Source organism: Microtus ochrogaster, chromosome 17, assembly GCF_000317375.1.
Source record: "Microtus ochrogaster isolate Prairie Vole_2 chromosome 17, MicOch1.0, whole genome shotgun sequence".
NCBI classification, from domain to species: domain Eukaryota; kingdom Metazoa; phylum Chordata; class Mammalia; order Rodentia; family Cricetidae; genus Microtus; species Microtus ochrogaster.
Window position 1 is genome coordinate 13,455,300 of NC_022019.1, and position 14,919 is coordinate 13,470,218.

General features: G+C 38.9%; 1 protein-coding gene across 1 annotated transcript in view; it reads left to right on the forward strand.

The window, feature by feature from the left end:
- Positions 1-14,919, forward strand: part of Hmbox1 (homeobox containing 1) — a 136,399-nt gene that overhangs the window by 67,656 nt on the left and 53,824 nt on the right. Inside the window, exon 5 of the mRNA XM_026783169.1 lies at positions 10,227-10,337. Coding sequence (XP_026638970.1) covers positions 10,227-10,337 — 111 coding nt within the window. The remainder of the gene's footprint in view (positions 1-10,226; positions 10,338-14,919) is intronic.

Genomic DNA, 14,919 nt, shown 5'->3' on the forward strand with positions numbered 1-14,919 from the left:
TATGTTCTGATTTTCCACCTGGCTTTACTCTGCTAAGCCATTGGCCCAAAGAGCTTTATTCATCAACCAATAAACCAATAAAAGCAATTCATATGCAGAAGGACATCCCACATCAACCCACTAGAAGGAAAAGAGTCTAAGAGGAGGTAAAAGCTTCAGAGAAATCCCACTCCAATTGTAAGGAGTTTCTCCAAAATACCAAGGCAACAACTATAACATACACGTCAAAGGCCCTAGTGTAGACCTATGCAGACTTCAAAATTGCCTCTTCAATCTCTGTGAGACTTCATGAGCTCTGCTTAGTTGATTACATGGGCAGTGTTCTCCTAGTGTCCTTAACTCCTATGGCCCCCTCTCTTCTATAGGGTTCTCTGAGCTCCAAGAGAAAGGACCCAATGGAGACCTTAACCTGGGCACGCTTTCCTTCCTTCCCTTTCTTGCTTTATTGATTTTATTTATTTATTTATCTATTTATTATTTTTGTCATTCTTATTTGGTTCTACCCTAGGTCTCTGGACTCTATTATCTCTAGTTTTGGGTCATCCAGACAGTGTCGAGCATAGACTCCTTCTCTTGTCACAGGCCTCAAATTAGACTAGTCATTGGTTGGCCCCTTCCACAAGTTCTGTGCTCCAGCACATTGCTCCAGCACACCTTTAAGGAAGGACAGACTATAAGTAGAAAGTTGTGTGAGTGGGTTGGTGTCCCACTTCCACCACTGGAGCTTTGCCTGGTTACAGAAAATGGACACACAGTTCAGGTTCCATATTCTCCATTATTAGGAGTCCCCACTAAGGACTATTTTTTTAGATAGTAGAATGACTATACCAGCTTGCTTCTTAGGTCCATTTGCTTGTAAAGTCTTTTTCCAACCCTTTACTCTGAGGTAATGTCATCTTTGATGTTGAGGTATTTTTTTGTATGCAGCAGAAGGATAGATCCTGTTTTCACATCCACTCCATTAGTCTGTATCTCTTTATTGAGGAACTAAGTCCATTGATTTTGAGAGATAACAATGCCCAATGGTTGTTAATTCCTGTTATTTTAGTGGGTGGGGGTGGGTGGGTGTGCTTTCCTTCTTTTAGTTTTGGTGGTGTGCAGTTATTTATTTTATTTATTTCCTTTATATTCATGAATATAGTTAACCTTCTTGGGTTGGACTTTTCCTTCCAGTACCTTCTCCTAGGACTGGCTTTGTAGATAGATACTATTTAAATTTGACTTTATCATGGAATATAAAATTTTATCCAGGTTGAAAATTTTGCTGGTTATAGTAGTCTCAGCTGCAGGGCAGGCCCTTCTGACTTTTAGAGTCTCCATTGAGAAGTTGGGTGTAATTCTAATAGATCTGACTTCTTATTTTACTTGCTCCTTTTCTCCTTATAGCTTTTAATATTCTTTCTTTGTTCTGTCTATTTCGTGTTTCGATTATTATATGTTGAGGGGACTTCCTTTTCTGGTCCAATCTATTTGGTGTTCTGTAAGTTTCTTATACCTTTATAGACATCTCCTCTAAGTTAGGGAAATTTTCATGTATGATTTTGTTGAAAATATTTTCTGGGTCTTTGAGCTGGGTTTCTTCTCTTCCTTCTATTCCTATTAATCTTAAGTTTGATCTTTTCATAGTGGCTCAGATTACCTCAATGCTTTGTGTCAAGAATTTTTTGGATTTACCATTTTCTTTGATTGATGTATCTGTTTCTTCTATCATTTCTTCAATGCCTGAGATTCTCTCTTGTGGCTCCTGTATTCTGTTGGTGAAGCTTGCCTCTGTAGTTCCTATTAGTTTATCTATATTTTTTATTTCCAGGATTTCCTTAATTTGCATTTTTCCTTTTTGCTTCTATTTCCATTTTTAGTCTTAAACAGTTTTTTTTTTTTTTACATTTTTCAACTATTTTTTCTTGGCTTTTTGTTTTTGTTTTTTGAGACAGGATTTCTTTGTGTAGCCTTGTCCTTGTCCTAGAACTCACTCTGTAGACCAGTATGACCTCAAACTCAGAGAGATCCACCTGCCTCTGCCTCTTAAGTGCTGGGATTAAAGGTGTGTGCCACCACCCCTAGGCTTTTTCTTGGTTTTCCTTAATGGTTTTATTCATTTCCTTTTAAGGGCTTCTATCATCTTTATAATGTTTTAAGGTCCTTTTTTTGTGCGTCAGGACTATTCAGGGCTTGCTGTGGTAGGAAAGCTGTACTCTGGTGGTGACATAGTGCCTTGGCTCTTGTTTTTTTGTTCTTACTGGTGTTTAGGCGTCTGGGTTTGGGGTGATTATAGGTCTAGGTGCTGATTTCTGAGTTTGTCTTTGTTGGATAGGTGTTTTGTTCCTTGGTTTCTGTTTCCTCACTGATCTTATGGTCAGTGTGGCCTGTAATTGAGTGGGGGTCTGCACCCAAGTTGGGTTCTGGTACATGGCTACAAGAAGGGGTGCAGGGATTAAGGTAAGGTTGGGAGGGCACTGAGAGAATGGGAGAGGTCTGCAGGCAGGTGACCTACCTGGAGTTCTGGTGGCCACTGTGGCCTCTGGTTGAGCAGACCATACTTGAATATATAGTGTTTTTTATCTGTTCTGCTGGCTTCTGTCTTCTTTTAGAATATTTAATTCATTAAGATTTAATGTAATTTAATGATAGACAAGATTTGTATCTACCCTGTTCTCTGTACATCTTGTGCCTTTTAGTTCCTTTTTTATTGCTTCCTCTTTTTGTTAAGTGAATATTTTCTAGTGTGTAAGTTTAAATCCCTTGTTATTTGTTACATAGATTGAGGTGTGTTTTTTTTTTTTGGCAGTTGCACTAAAGATTACTATTGGTGTATTAATCTATAAGGCCTCACCTCTGAAAAGCCATCCACTGGGAACATTTTTAGATGTATCCCGTAACAGCATTACTTTCTCTGTCTTCAGTGTATCCACACTCCTGTCTGTCTAATGTCCTTTATTTATACCCCAGTGTGTCCTTTATATTCCTTTCAGGAAAGTACTCTCACATTACTTTTGTCCCTCAGGCAGTGTCCTAAGTCTCTTTCCATGGCTTCTCCGAGTAGCCCACTTTTAGCCCTTGTGAGCTTGCTTTCTACATAATTTTTTTTTATTTACATCTTTTTTATCCTTGATTTTGAAACATTTTTATTACAGTTTTGTTTATTTTATATGCATGGGTGGAGGCACATGCGTGCCATGGGTCATGGGTAGAGGTCAGAAGGCAACTTGTGGGAATCGGTTCTCTCCTTCCAACATGTGGATCCCATGGATTGAACTCAGCATGCCAGACTTGGAGGTACCTTTATGTGCTGAGACATCTCACTACCCTTCTTTTGAGGTTCGAGAGATTGATGGTGTTTGTAGGTGTGGATTTTTGGCTAACATACTTGAAGATCACTGGGTGCCTTTAAAATGTTAAGATTTTTCATCCAGTTTTCAGTGATTTGAGTCATTATTTTCTCAGTGTTCTTTATTAACTTTTGTGTATCCTAAGAGTCTTGTGTGTATTGGGCATGTGTATGTCTGTGCAGCTTTGCTCCAGGTGCTCGTTCCCTTCTCCTGTTCCCCATAATGTCATCTCAGTCACCTTTGCAGTGCTGAGCCAATCACCTCCGTTACTTCCTGTTTGTTGTGGAACCTTACCAGTGAACTTTTCATTTATACTTTTAAACTCCAGAATTTCTGTCTGGTTCTTCCATATAATTATTGTCTCTCTTGATAGTTTTTGTAGGGTAAGACATTTCTCTCATCCTTTGCTGTTGTTCTTTTGACTTTTAGTTCTGTTCATATATTTAAAAACGTTGGTATAAATCTTTATGAAATGAGTCCATCGTCTCAGTTTCTGCATGGACACTTCTCTGTTCTTGAATTGTGTTTTGTTATGTTGTTTGGTTTTTGATTGATTGGGGATCTGTCTCGCTCTGTGGCCTTGGTTGGATTTGAACACTTGGTAATCCTTCTGCCGCTGCCTCCAGGGTGTTGGTATTATGGCCTGAGTCAGTCACCTTGGCCAGCTTCCGGGTCACCTTTTAATGACAGTGGGTTTGTTTGTTTGTTTATTCTGTTTTTAAGACCTACTTACTTCCTTTGTGTGTGGGAGTGGTGTGTGCCTGGTGCCCGTGGAGGCTAGAAGAGTTAAAGATGCTTGTGAGCTACCTTGTAGGTGCTAAGAACCAAACCTGCACAGTAAGCCTTCGGTAATTTGCACAGCTTTGGAAAGGGTGGCTTTGAGAATGGCGGTCAGTGCTTTTCTAGAAGCTGTCTCACTTTCTTTCCTTTCATGGAGGCTTGTCATGGTAGAGATTCTTGCTATACTGTTTCCACTGGCTTTACCTGAACAGATCCTAAAGAACAGTGACTCCAATTTTATCCCTGTAACAATGTCCTCCACATATGAAACTAGGGCACAGACACTCAAGCTGATAAGGCCAGGCTAATACAGCACCAATCAGCTTGTACTGGTAAGAACTCCGTGGTGAGATTGTGGCCACCAAGAGTTAAGGTGAAATTTTTAAATTGAGTGGAACACAGAACCAAGAAGAGACAAGAAGAAATTTGTATTTTCAGTCCCACCATGATCACACACACATTTCTCAAAACTCATTGTATACATAGGAATTTGTTCTCTTTGTAGAATATACCTCAGTTTATAACAGACATACAGGGTTTTAGAATTGGAAAACTGGGAGATGAGAAAATCTCAAATCCAGTTAAACCTAGGCCTGAGTAAGCAACAGTAGGACGTCTGGGTCATGACAGAATGAACATGCTGACTGCAGGTCAGAAGATGGTGTGAAGGTCACAGTGAAAACAAGGTCACAGAGCCAAAGTGTTTGTCTTAATCTTCTATTGCTGCATAAACCTTTATCCCAGAATTTATTAGCATCTTGAGACATAAGTCTTTAGTATTCCAGACAGCAATATAGGTCAGAAATACAGGAGCAACTTAGCCAGGTTATTTAAGCTTAAGCATAAAAATTAAATGTGACACCCTCTTTTAGCTTCCATGGGCACCAAGCACACTTGTGGGTACACATCATTCATACACACAATAGAAATAAATAAGTCTTTTTTAAAAATTGTCGATAAAAAGTGACCCCAAAACTGGTCATGGTGGCTCATGCCCTAATCCCAGCACTCAGGAGGCAGAGGCAGAAAGATTACCAAGTGTTCAAAGCCAGCCGAGGCTACAGAGTGAGACACTGTCTCCAATCAATCGGAATCCAAACAACAAAAGATAATACAACTGAAAGAAGTCCGTAAAAAACATAGCAAGAGGGCTTATGAGATTGCTGTCACCTGGGTTACATGAGGGTTAGACATATAGTGTAGAAGATGGAGAAAATTCCAAGACATGGGGCAAAGGTATGTGTAGCATCGTAAATTGTATGCTCTTTAAAACTATATGTATGCATAAGTTTATGTTACATGTATTGAGAAAGACATACGCATTCATACCAAATAAACAAGCATGACTCTAAGGTAGAAAGTAACAAAGTGGTAGGAAAGAACTGTTTTCCTCTGTGTGTTCAACACACTTGAGTTTTTATAGAAAATCGTGTTTTGCTTAGAAATTGAATCAGGAGCTTGGCAGTGACACTCACTTATATAATCTATCACTCAGTAGGGTTAAGTCGGAAGATTATTTGTGTGGGACAGGCTTGAGACACAGTAACTTCCAGGCCAGCCGGGGCTATCTAATGAGACTCTGACTCAAATATAACAAAATATATTTAAACATCTGACTGCATTGTGAAAGTGAATTAGAGAAATGGTAGCAGTTCTGCAATAGAAAATTGCTGAGAGATGTGCAGTGGTCTAATTTAAGAGGATCATTTATGAGGATTTTATAGTTTGTGGTTCTGGGGTGACTTATGTCATTAGTTCTTTCAGTTGTCCAGGTTAAGATTCCAAAATGCAGAAATGATGACTAGAAGGAGGAGATTTGGCAAAAATGTAAAGAGTTCAGGAAGAGAGTAGGTAAAACTGAGCTAACTCACACAGGAAGACAAGTAGATGAGTGGTGTGGAGAATGAGGTAGGCTGCTGTGTCGATCTCTGAGAAGTTCTCATTGAGAGTGCCTCGCTGGTGGTTTTCAAGAACAGACTGTGCCCCGAGAGTCTCTTGCATTTACATTTTAAGTCATTTTTGTTGATAGTTCTGATGGTCAAAGGCAGGATCTTAAGTGTGGAATCCCAGGGACCACTGATGTGTAGGGAGTTAACATAGCACCTGGAGTCAAAGAGATGCTCTTTTCTGGAGGAGCTGCATCTCTCATTCCAAGGACAATGATATGAATGGCCAGTAGTGTCATATTCCATAAATTTGGCAGGACACAAAACATGGAATGGTAGGGTGCAGCATTAAGATTTAGGAGACTGGGTTATGGTTGAGAGCCCCCTAGTGGAAGGGAGTGGGTATTTAAGCACCTGGAAGCAGCCAATACAGCTGAAATTCGGAAGGTAATGTGAATGGGACCTCAAGACTGTTTCCACCTCCTTTGGCTATAATAAGTTATATGTAAATTTGTCTTTACTTCTGCCCCACCAGAGGTAGAAAAGAGGATTTTGAAGAGCTAAAACTTTTACAGAGATTTTCTTCTATAGCAGGGAAGGGAGTGTCAGGGAATTTTTCTCCCAAGGGAAGTAGCAGAGCTGACAGGCAGTGAAGAGAAGCTGCTGGGACCTGAATGCCAAGTCCCACCGAGCTTTCAAACCAGCCCTTGAGAAAAGTCATTTCCAAGTGTGACCTTTGCTGTTTAGCCGTCTGTTTGCAGTGTCCCTTCTGGAAATGGCTGACTGTACTGGTTTATTTCTTGCATTGTTGTCTGAGTCTGAGGTGGGTCAGGAGGACAGCTTGTATTACTTGCCCCTCCCTTTGTTTTATTAAATTCATAATTACAAAGAGAGAAACTGTGTGACATGTTTTTAAGTCGGTCACATGAATTGCAGACAGAGGGCAAAAGTGGCCTTTTTATAAGTTTTCATTCACTTTAATTACAGTATTTCTAAAAGAATCAACAAGAAACTATAATATTCAGTGTCAAATTCCAGAAATTGCAACATTTATAGAAAGATTAAGGAAGCTGTAGAAGTAGAAATGTAGGAAAGTTTACAATTTTAGATTTATAGTGTGTGCCTGTAAGCTTTTGATTATATAGATATAAATGTGGTATATAACATATAAGATTGTATTTTCATAAAAGTATGTACTTCCTGATTTGTATCAAGTGTATATTACATATTAATATATATTCTATCTACTTTTTAAATTTCAGAAATTTGTGGGGATCTTTTTAAAATTTAAGTATGTTCAGTAGGTGACAGCTTGATGACTTTTATGAAGTACAGGCACCTACCTTCCACATCAGTAAAGAGCATCACTGGCTGCCATATAAACTTTCATTCTCAACCTTTCTTTTCCTACATGGGTACCAGTATTTGCATCCCTATAGATAGTGTAGTGTATGGTTTTTGTGTCTGGTGTTTGGGAAGCAGCTTTGTTTCTGTGAGGTCTGCCCACATGGGTACATATACTAGTAGTTTATCCTTGTCCTGTGCTATGGCAGTCTGAAGGAGAGGACATAGATATCATAGTATTTGCATTCTGCAGCTGATGGCTGTTCAGCTTTTGAACCATGGGCTGCTATGTGTAATGTTCATTTTTGAGGCTTCTGGTGCATGTCTTTTGAATATGTTTGTGCTGGATAAGTACTCATTTCTATGGGCTGTATATCCAGAATTTACCTTTCGTGGAAATTGTTAATTTGTTTTTGAAAATAGCTCTGCCATATATGATTCCCATGGCTGTACTAACACTAAGTATAATGGCTTATTGTTGCTAAGTTAGTTTTGGTTTTTGATTTTTTTTTTTGTAGCTTTTAAAAAACATTAAATTTAGCCGGGCAATGGTGGCGCACACTTTTAATCCCAGCACTCGGGAGACAGAGGGAGACGGATCTCTGTGAGTTCAAGGCCAGCCTGGTCTACAAGAGCTAGTTCCAGGACAGGCTCCAAAACTACAGAGAAACCCTGTCTCAAAAAACCACCAAAAAAGAAAAGAAAAAAATTTAAAAACATGGGAATATTTTGTAATGAAAATAAGTATATTCTAACTGTTATCCTTTTGATGGGCTATTGCCACCTTTGCCACAGCACGAACAACTAGTTCTCCTACCTTGTGAGCTCTTTGGTTAATTCTGTGTGTTTTCTAATGTGAGGAAAATTTAATATTGGAGCAAGCTAACAGATCTCATACTTTTTCTTAACATTTTTTTTAACTTCCCTGTTTTTTACCTATGTGACAACAGGAAATCCATTTGAATGGTTTTATTTGGTTGGCAAGAAAATGGATTTTGATTTCATAAGAGACAGGGTTTCTCTGTGTAGCGCTGGTTGTCTTGGAACTCACTCCATAGAGCAGACTGGCCTCGAGCTTACAGTAGAATTCTGTCTGCCTCTGCCTCTGCCTCCCAAGTGCTGGGGTTAAAGGCATACGCCACCACTGCCCAGCCATTTTCTTCATGCTTATTTTAAGAGTAGTATAAAAAAGATACCATGGTGCCTGAAGCTAGATTTTGCTGAAAATATTGCCAAACACTGCTAATTTAATTGTCCAGAATAATCAACAGTACTAGCTGCCAGAACAGACATCGCATGGACCCTCTACCACAGGGAACCATCTCTGGGGATTACTTGGGAGCATTTACAAAAAGAATCTTGTCCTTTGGAAGAGAAAGATGGTAGGTGAGTGAGATGACTCTTTGGGTGAAGGTACTCGATACCAAGCCCGACAACCCCCGTGTTGTTCAGTCCTGAAACCCCATGTTGTCCTCTGACCTTGTGCACTGGACGCACACACACCTACACACAAATGTTTAGACAAAAAGTAAGTTTTTAGTCAGGGAACTTTCCTTCATAATGTTCCTTGTAGCTTCTCCTCCCATGTTCTCAATAGTTATCTTCTAACAGGAGTTATTTAAGTGCTCTGAAAAATCCTGAGGTCTTGCTTTTAGTTAATATTTGATAATGTCATGGTAGCCCTGCATCCTCTTGAACACCATAGCTTTAGACTGCTGTTGGCACAGTGGTGTTTGGCGATGTCCCGTTGCCACAGTAGGTATTTTAACCCTTTGGAGCAATGATTCTCAACCTTCCTAATACTGTGACCCTTTAATACAGTTCCTTATATTGTGGTGACCCCCCCAACCATAAAATTATTTCATTGCTACTTCATAACTGTAATTTTGCTACCATTATGAATCATGAAATATCTGAAGCAGGATATTGGGAGTTGCAACCCATAGGTTGAAAACCACTGCTTTGGAGACCTTGAGAAATTTTAGACTCTAACATAGCCAGATGATCTTTTGGAAATGCCTTCTTTCTTCCTTCCTTCCTTCCTTCCTTCCTTCCTTCCTTCCTTCCTTCCTTCCTTCCTTTCTTTCTTTCTTTCTTTCTAGATTTCTCTGATTTTTGCCAGTTGTATATTGGATTTTTAAGAATATAGTGACCAGAATGAGTGTGTGATTCTTGAATGTTTTGGAACATTCTTTTGACTTTCATATGTGCAAATCATCCACCTCTCTAATTGCTGACAAGAAGCTCTTAGCAATAGCAGAGAACTACTGTTGGGTAGTTTGTTGTTTGAAGGAAAGTCATCTGGAAACTGCTTTTAGCTACTGAACTTTCTTGAGAGGTCACGCTGCAACCTAAGTCCACAAGTCTGCCAACTCTTGCTCCTCTCTACTAATGGAGATGGGTCTAAGATGCTTCAGTGAATTAGCAAGTAGCCCAAAAGCTTATTTTGAAAACAGTGTGTTCAATGACCTTTCCCTTCCTAGCCTCTAAATCTTTTTATTAGTGTCAATAATGAGAAATAAAACTTTGCTGACTAGATCTTTCTCACAGTATCTGCTCAAGTATCTCATTCTTAGATAGATGTAGAATGTAAATCTGACAAGTAGTGTTACTTGGGCATCATCTTGATATCTCATGGTTACGGACTCAGTTTGCAGATTAATTCTAGAAGGTATTTTAAAGTCTTTGTTGACATAATGTTTGACTTATAGATAATTTCTGCGTACGTCCTTGTCATGGTGGTCAGGGTAGTGTTAAGGAGTTTCCTCAAGTTGTCACTCCCTTACACAGTCATGTAGAGTCACCACTGGGGAACTAAAACCAGCAGAGCCGTCATTGACTTGACTGATTCCAGAGCCCCATCAAAAGCTGTTTTCTTTCCCTGTAGGTATCAGTCAGAGCCGGATCTCTCATTGGCTGTTGCAGCAGGGGTCAGACCTGAGTGAACAGAAGAAAAGAGCATTTTACCGATGGTATCAACTTGAGAAGACAAACCCTGGTAAGTATTTCTTTTTATTTATGTGCCTAAATGAAAAGCATCTAATTGTTTCATTGACTCCATGTGCTAATTTGTCTAGTGAAACTGTTTCATGCTTTAGTGTCTTTCTTTATGTGAGTAGGCAACTATAAAACCTAAACCGTGGTTGTCATTGTGTTTAGGGTTCTTTTTCCTAGGCCACTTCACCTCCTCCTCTCAGCCACCTCTTGATTTCCCGATTAGGAGATTTTCTGTGCATAGTTTGGAAGAATGGTCATAATTTCAGTGGCTGGCTCTCTTTTCAGCTGTGGATACACAAATAAAATTTACCTTTTTTCAAATTTTGGAAAAACATTATGTTAATTGGTGTGTATTTAATATTATTACTGAGTTCATTCTTTACCATTACTAATGGTTTTGTGTCTTTAATGCCTGTGACCTGGGTAATAAATACACTGTGGGATTTTAAGGAAAAGCTGTTCTCTTAACTCCCGGGAACAGCACTAGACTGGAAAATAGGATGAAATCTTAAGGGTAAAGACCATGAAAGGCTTGTTGTCTGGAGTTGCCAAGAATAGGCAACATTTAACCCCAAGATACTTTTAACAAATGATCAAGAAAAATATGATGTCACGGGAGTGGCTGTCTTGGGCTGCACGTTGCAAAGGTGATGATAGTGAGCCTCATCTCAAGTACACTGTTGCCATTGAGACGCCTTCTACAGTCCTCTTCATAAACCCCACAGGCACACCAGGCCAGGTGTTGCTTTCAGCAGTACTAGCCCTGAGCTGCAGATACAGAGCACTGCATGGAAGTGACTTTTAGGGTGTGTATTCGGTAAGTTTTGTTAGTTTTTCTCAACAATTACGTTCTCAACCCAAAATGGCCTGGTAAGACGAAACAAAACAGGAAGTATCAATCTATACAAAGAATTTCTAGAATCTATTCTCCCCCATTTTCTCTTTTGAAGTGTTTCAGATAAACATTTTAAAAGACCAGCAAGGTATTTAGTTACCTTATTGGATACAAAAATTATGAGCATTTTGCTATTTGCCAATAATTTTTAAGATTTATTTGTGTGTCATGTTCTAATAATCAGGGTAGTTTCCTATAAAAACTACAATCTATTTATTATTGTACCTAATAAAATGAATATTTCTACAATTGTTTAGTCTTTTATCATATCTCTCTGTTACAAAAGTGTCTTGTATAGCTTAATACCTGTTTTCTCCCTCTCTGTCTTTTAATAAGCAGTTTCAATTTTAGGCCAGCAAATTAGGATGCTTCTCTATCTTCTTAAATTGCCTAAACTTTTTATTTTTTAATGATATAAACTTTTGGGGGGGGTGCTTTTCAAGACAGGGTTTCTCTGTGTAGCCTTGGCTGTTCTGGAACTTGTTCTGTAGACTAGGCTGACCTCCAGCTCACAGAGATCCTAGGGCTGGGATTAAAGGTGTGCACCACCACTGACTGGCTAAAGTAGTCTTTGATTTTGTTTAAAGGATGATATTTCTTCTTCTGTGGGTACTTTAGAGTTGCTGTTATCTCTAAATACAGTGTTGCATCTAAGATGGGTTCTCTTCTCTCTGCCCATTAAATAGTTGCTTGGAGTACCTCACATTCATCTTTGCAAGACACTGGAATCATCCGACTGAGAACAGGTTAAATTCTCTATAGGACAACATCGTAGGACTGTATAGTTATTTTTAGTGTGTTTTGTTTGAATTATATTTGCATGCAGCGAAATAGCATTCAGAAGTTAAAAATGTAAGATACGAAACAATATTATATGTATTCAAAGAATATGCACACACACACAGGCAGTTTAGATGTCTGTTAAGTATGGAACTTGTCGGGAATTCTCACTTAGGAATTGGTAAGAGGAGTTCTGAAGAGGGGCACTGGTAATAAAGGAAGAAGTAGAAAGACATATTTATATACCCTCTGGGTCTTTGTTTATTTTGCAATGCTTGGGATTGAACCCAGGGCCTTGTGCATGCAAGGCAGGCATTTATCATTGAACTGTGACCCTTCTTTGACTTTCTGAATTTTAGACCATGTAGGTCTGTGTTTGGAAAATGCATATAATGTGTAATGGAAGGAGGGAGGGAAAAAGAGATGTGAAAATCAATTTGTTTACATTACAGTAACCAGAGAAGAGCTCAGTTCCTGAGATGTGGTCCCACAGCTTATCTGAAGCAGTTTAGAGAAAATAAGCTATGGGCAGGCTTATTAGCAGATGGTTGCTGTTACCATGCTCTATCCTCTGCCCAGCAGACAGGTCATCAGGAGAAATGTAACTAGCATTATGTTCTCACATGCATTCTGAGAAGAATGTAAAATTAAGGCAAACCACAAAATGAAAAGCTGACTTTTCTGTTCTCTGATACTGAACTATCTGGCAAACAAACAGCTCTATTTGTAGATTCTTCGCCTACTCTTGACCTTAACAACTCTTCTGGTTGCATTCCTCGAGTGAAGTTCTCTTTTCAACCTCGGGGTTTTTTTTTTCTTTTTTTAAATTTTTTTTATTGATTTAATTGAGTTATACATTTTTCTCTGCTCCCCTTCCTTCCTCCCCCTTCCCCCTTCTACCCTCTCCCATAATCCCCCTGCTCCCAATTTACTCAGGATATCTTGTCTTTTTCTACTTCCCATGTAGATTGGATCCATTCATATCTCTCTTAGGGTCCTCATTGTTATCTAGGTTCTCTGGGATTGTGAATTGTTAGACTGGTTTCCTTTTCTTTTAGACAAAAGCCACTTATCTGTGAGTACATATGATATTTGTCTTTCCATTTGGATTTTTTATAAGGACTCTTTTTACAAAGTTCTTTTTACATGAACTCAGCAAGGAAAAAATAGAGTTATTTTGACTGATTATCCAATACCTATATATACAATGTAATAATCAGATAAATAGACCCATAATCAGAATTTCCTAGAACATTCTAAAGCCTGCTAAGACTTCTCAATAAAGCAAATTAATGGAAACTAATCACATTCACTTTATATTGTTTCTTATAACAACATTTACAAGAAAATGCCTGTTTTCTTAAAGAACGGAGTTTAAATTCAGTGTGTTTGCTGTGATAAAAATTCCTTTATTCAAATTAAGGTCCATAGTCTTCTGTTGCCTGAATCAACCATTACTATGGCAGGCAGGGTTTGTGGGGCACCTGCAGGCTTGAGATACTGATCCTTCAGACTTCACATTAAACAGTCTGATGGGATGCTTGTGCATAACATGAAGTCCATGTTAGATCAGAAGAAAACGCCCATTCTGCACATGTAGCACGCCAGAGCTCCAGGAAATGTGTGTATGACATGGGAGAAGATGAGAAAGACTTGGGAGAACCCATTTTCCTTTTCATTGATGGAGTACTAATGACCTTCTTCTACTAGCTGATTAACAGGGGCTTGTCCAATTCTAATCTGGTACACAAGATAATCATATCTACAGGAGAACATTCACAGAAACCTTAAAATCTAATAGTAAATTATAAAAGTGGTTTTTGTAAGCAGAAAACTGCTTGTTCATTCCTGGCTGCTCAGACCCGAATAATCACACAGAAACTATAATAATTGCACTGTTTGGCCTATTAGCTCAGGCTTCTTACTGGCTAGCTCTTACATCTTAAATTAACCCATTTCTGTTATTTTATATTTTACCTCGAGGCCTGTGGTTTGTTACCTCTTGCTTCTTGGGCAGCTCCATGGCATCTGCCTCCTTCAGCAGCTACATGGCATCTCTCTGACTCTACCTACTCTTTGTATCCCTTCCAGCCTGGCTATATTTTGCCCTGCCATAGACCAAAGCAGCTTTATTCATTAACCAATAAAACAACACATATACAGAAGGACATCCCACATCATCTCCCCTTTTCTATCTAATTGAAAAAGGAAGTTTTTAACTTTAACATAGTAAAATTATATAAACAAAACAGTTATCAAGCAAGAATTATAGATACAGTATTTCATTCATTTACATTTGGCAAATTAAGGAAAATATCCTAGCATCTATCCTATCTTTGTGAGTGTAAAGTTTTATATCTACTAACTATATGTTTTCAACTCTTCAAAGACCTCAGAAGGATATATTACCCAACTAAACAGGAAGTGCATTGTAAGCAACCCCCAAAGTTCTAGAATTCAAACAGACATCTTGCTGCCTGGACAGACACCCAAAGTTCTTCCGGAACATTGGGACATCCATCTTCAGCCTACAGGCCCATAGTATCCAGCAGACTTTTCCATCAAGCAGGAAATTTGAAGATCTGTTCTGCCTTGTAATGGCATAGTCCATCAGTTGCTTTCTTCTGTGTCCTGTAAAATGTCTGCCAATCTCTTTCATGAAGCAGGAACCCTGAAGGACCATCCCATCTTTTGCAAAGCTCAGTGGTCACTTTTCTGTGGGTCCTGCATATCCAGTTCATATGTCATACCATCACTCAGTCCAGGCAAGAGCGGTTTCTTACCCAAATGGCTAGCCTTGTCACATTTAAGGCAAATTCCATAGCAAGTTTCTTCAATGCCCATCAACCTCTCCAAAGTAATTGGTGCTGCCAGAAGCAGACATGTATCACTGTCAAGAAAAGCCTAA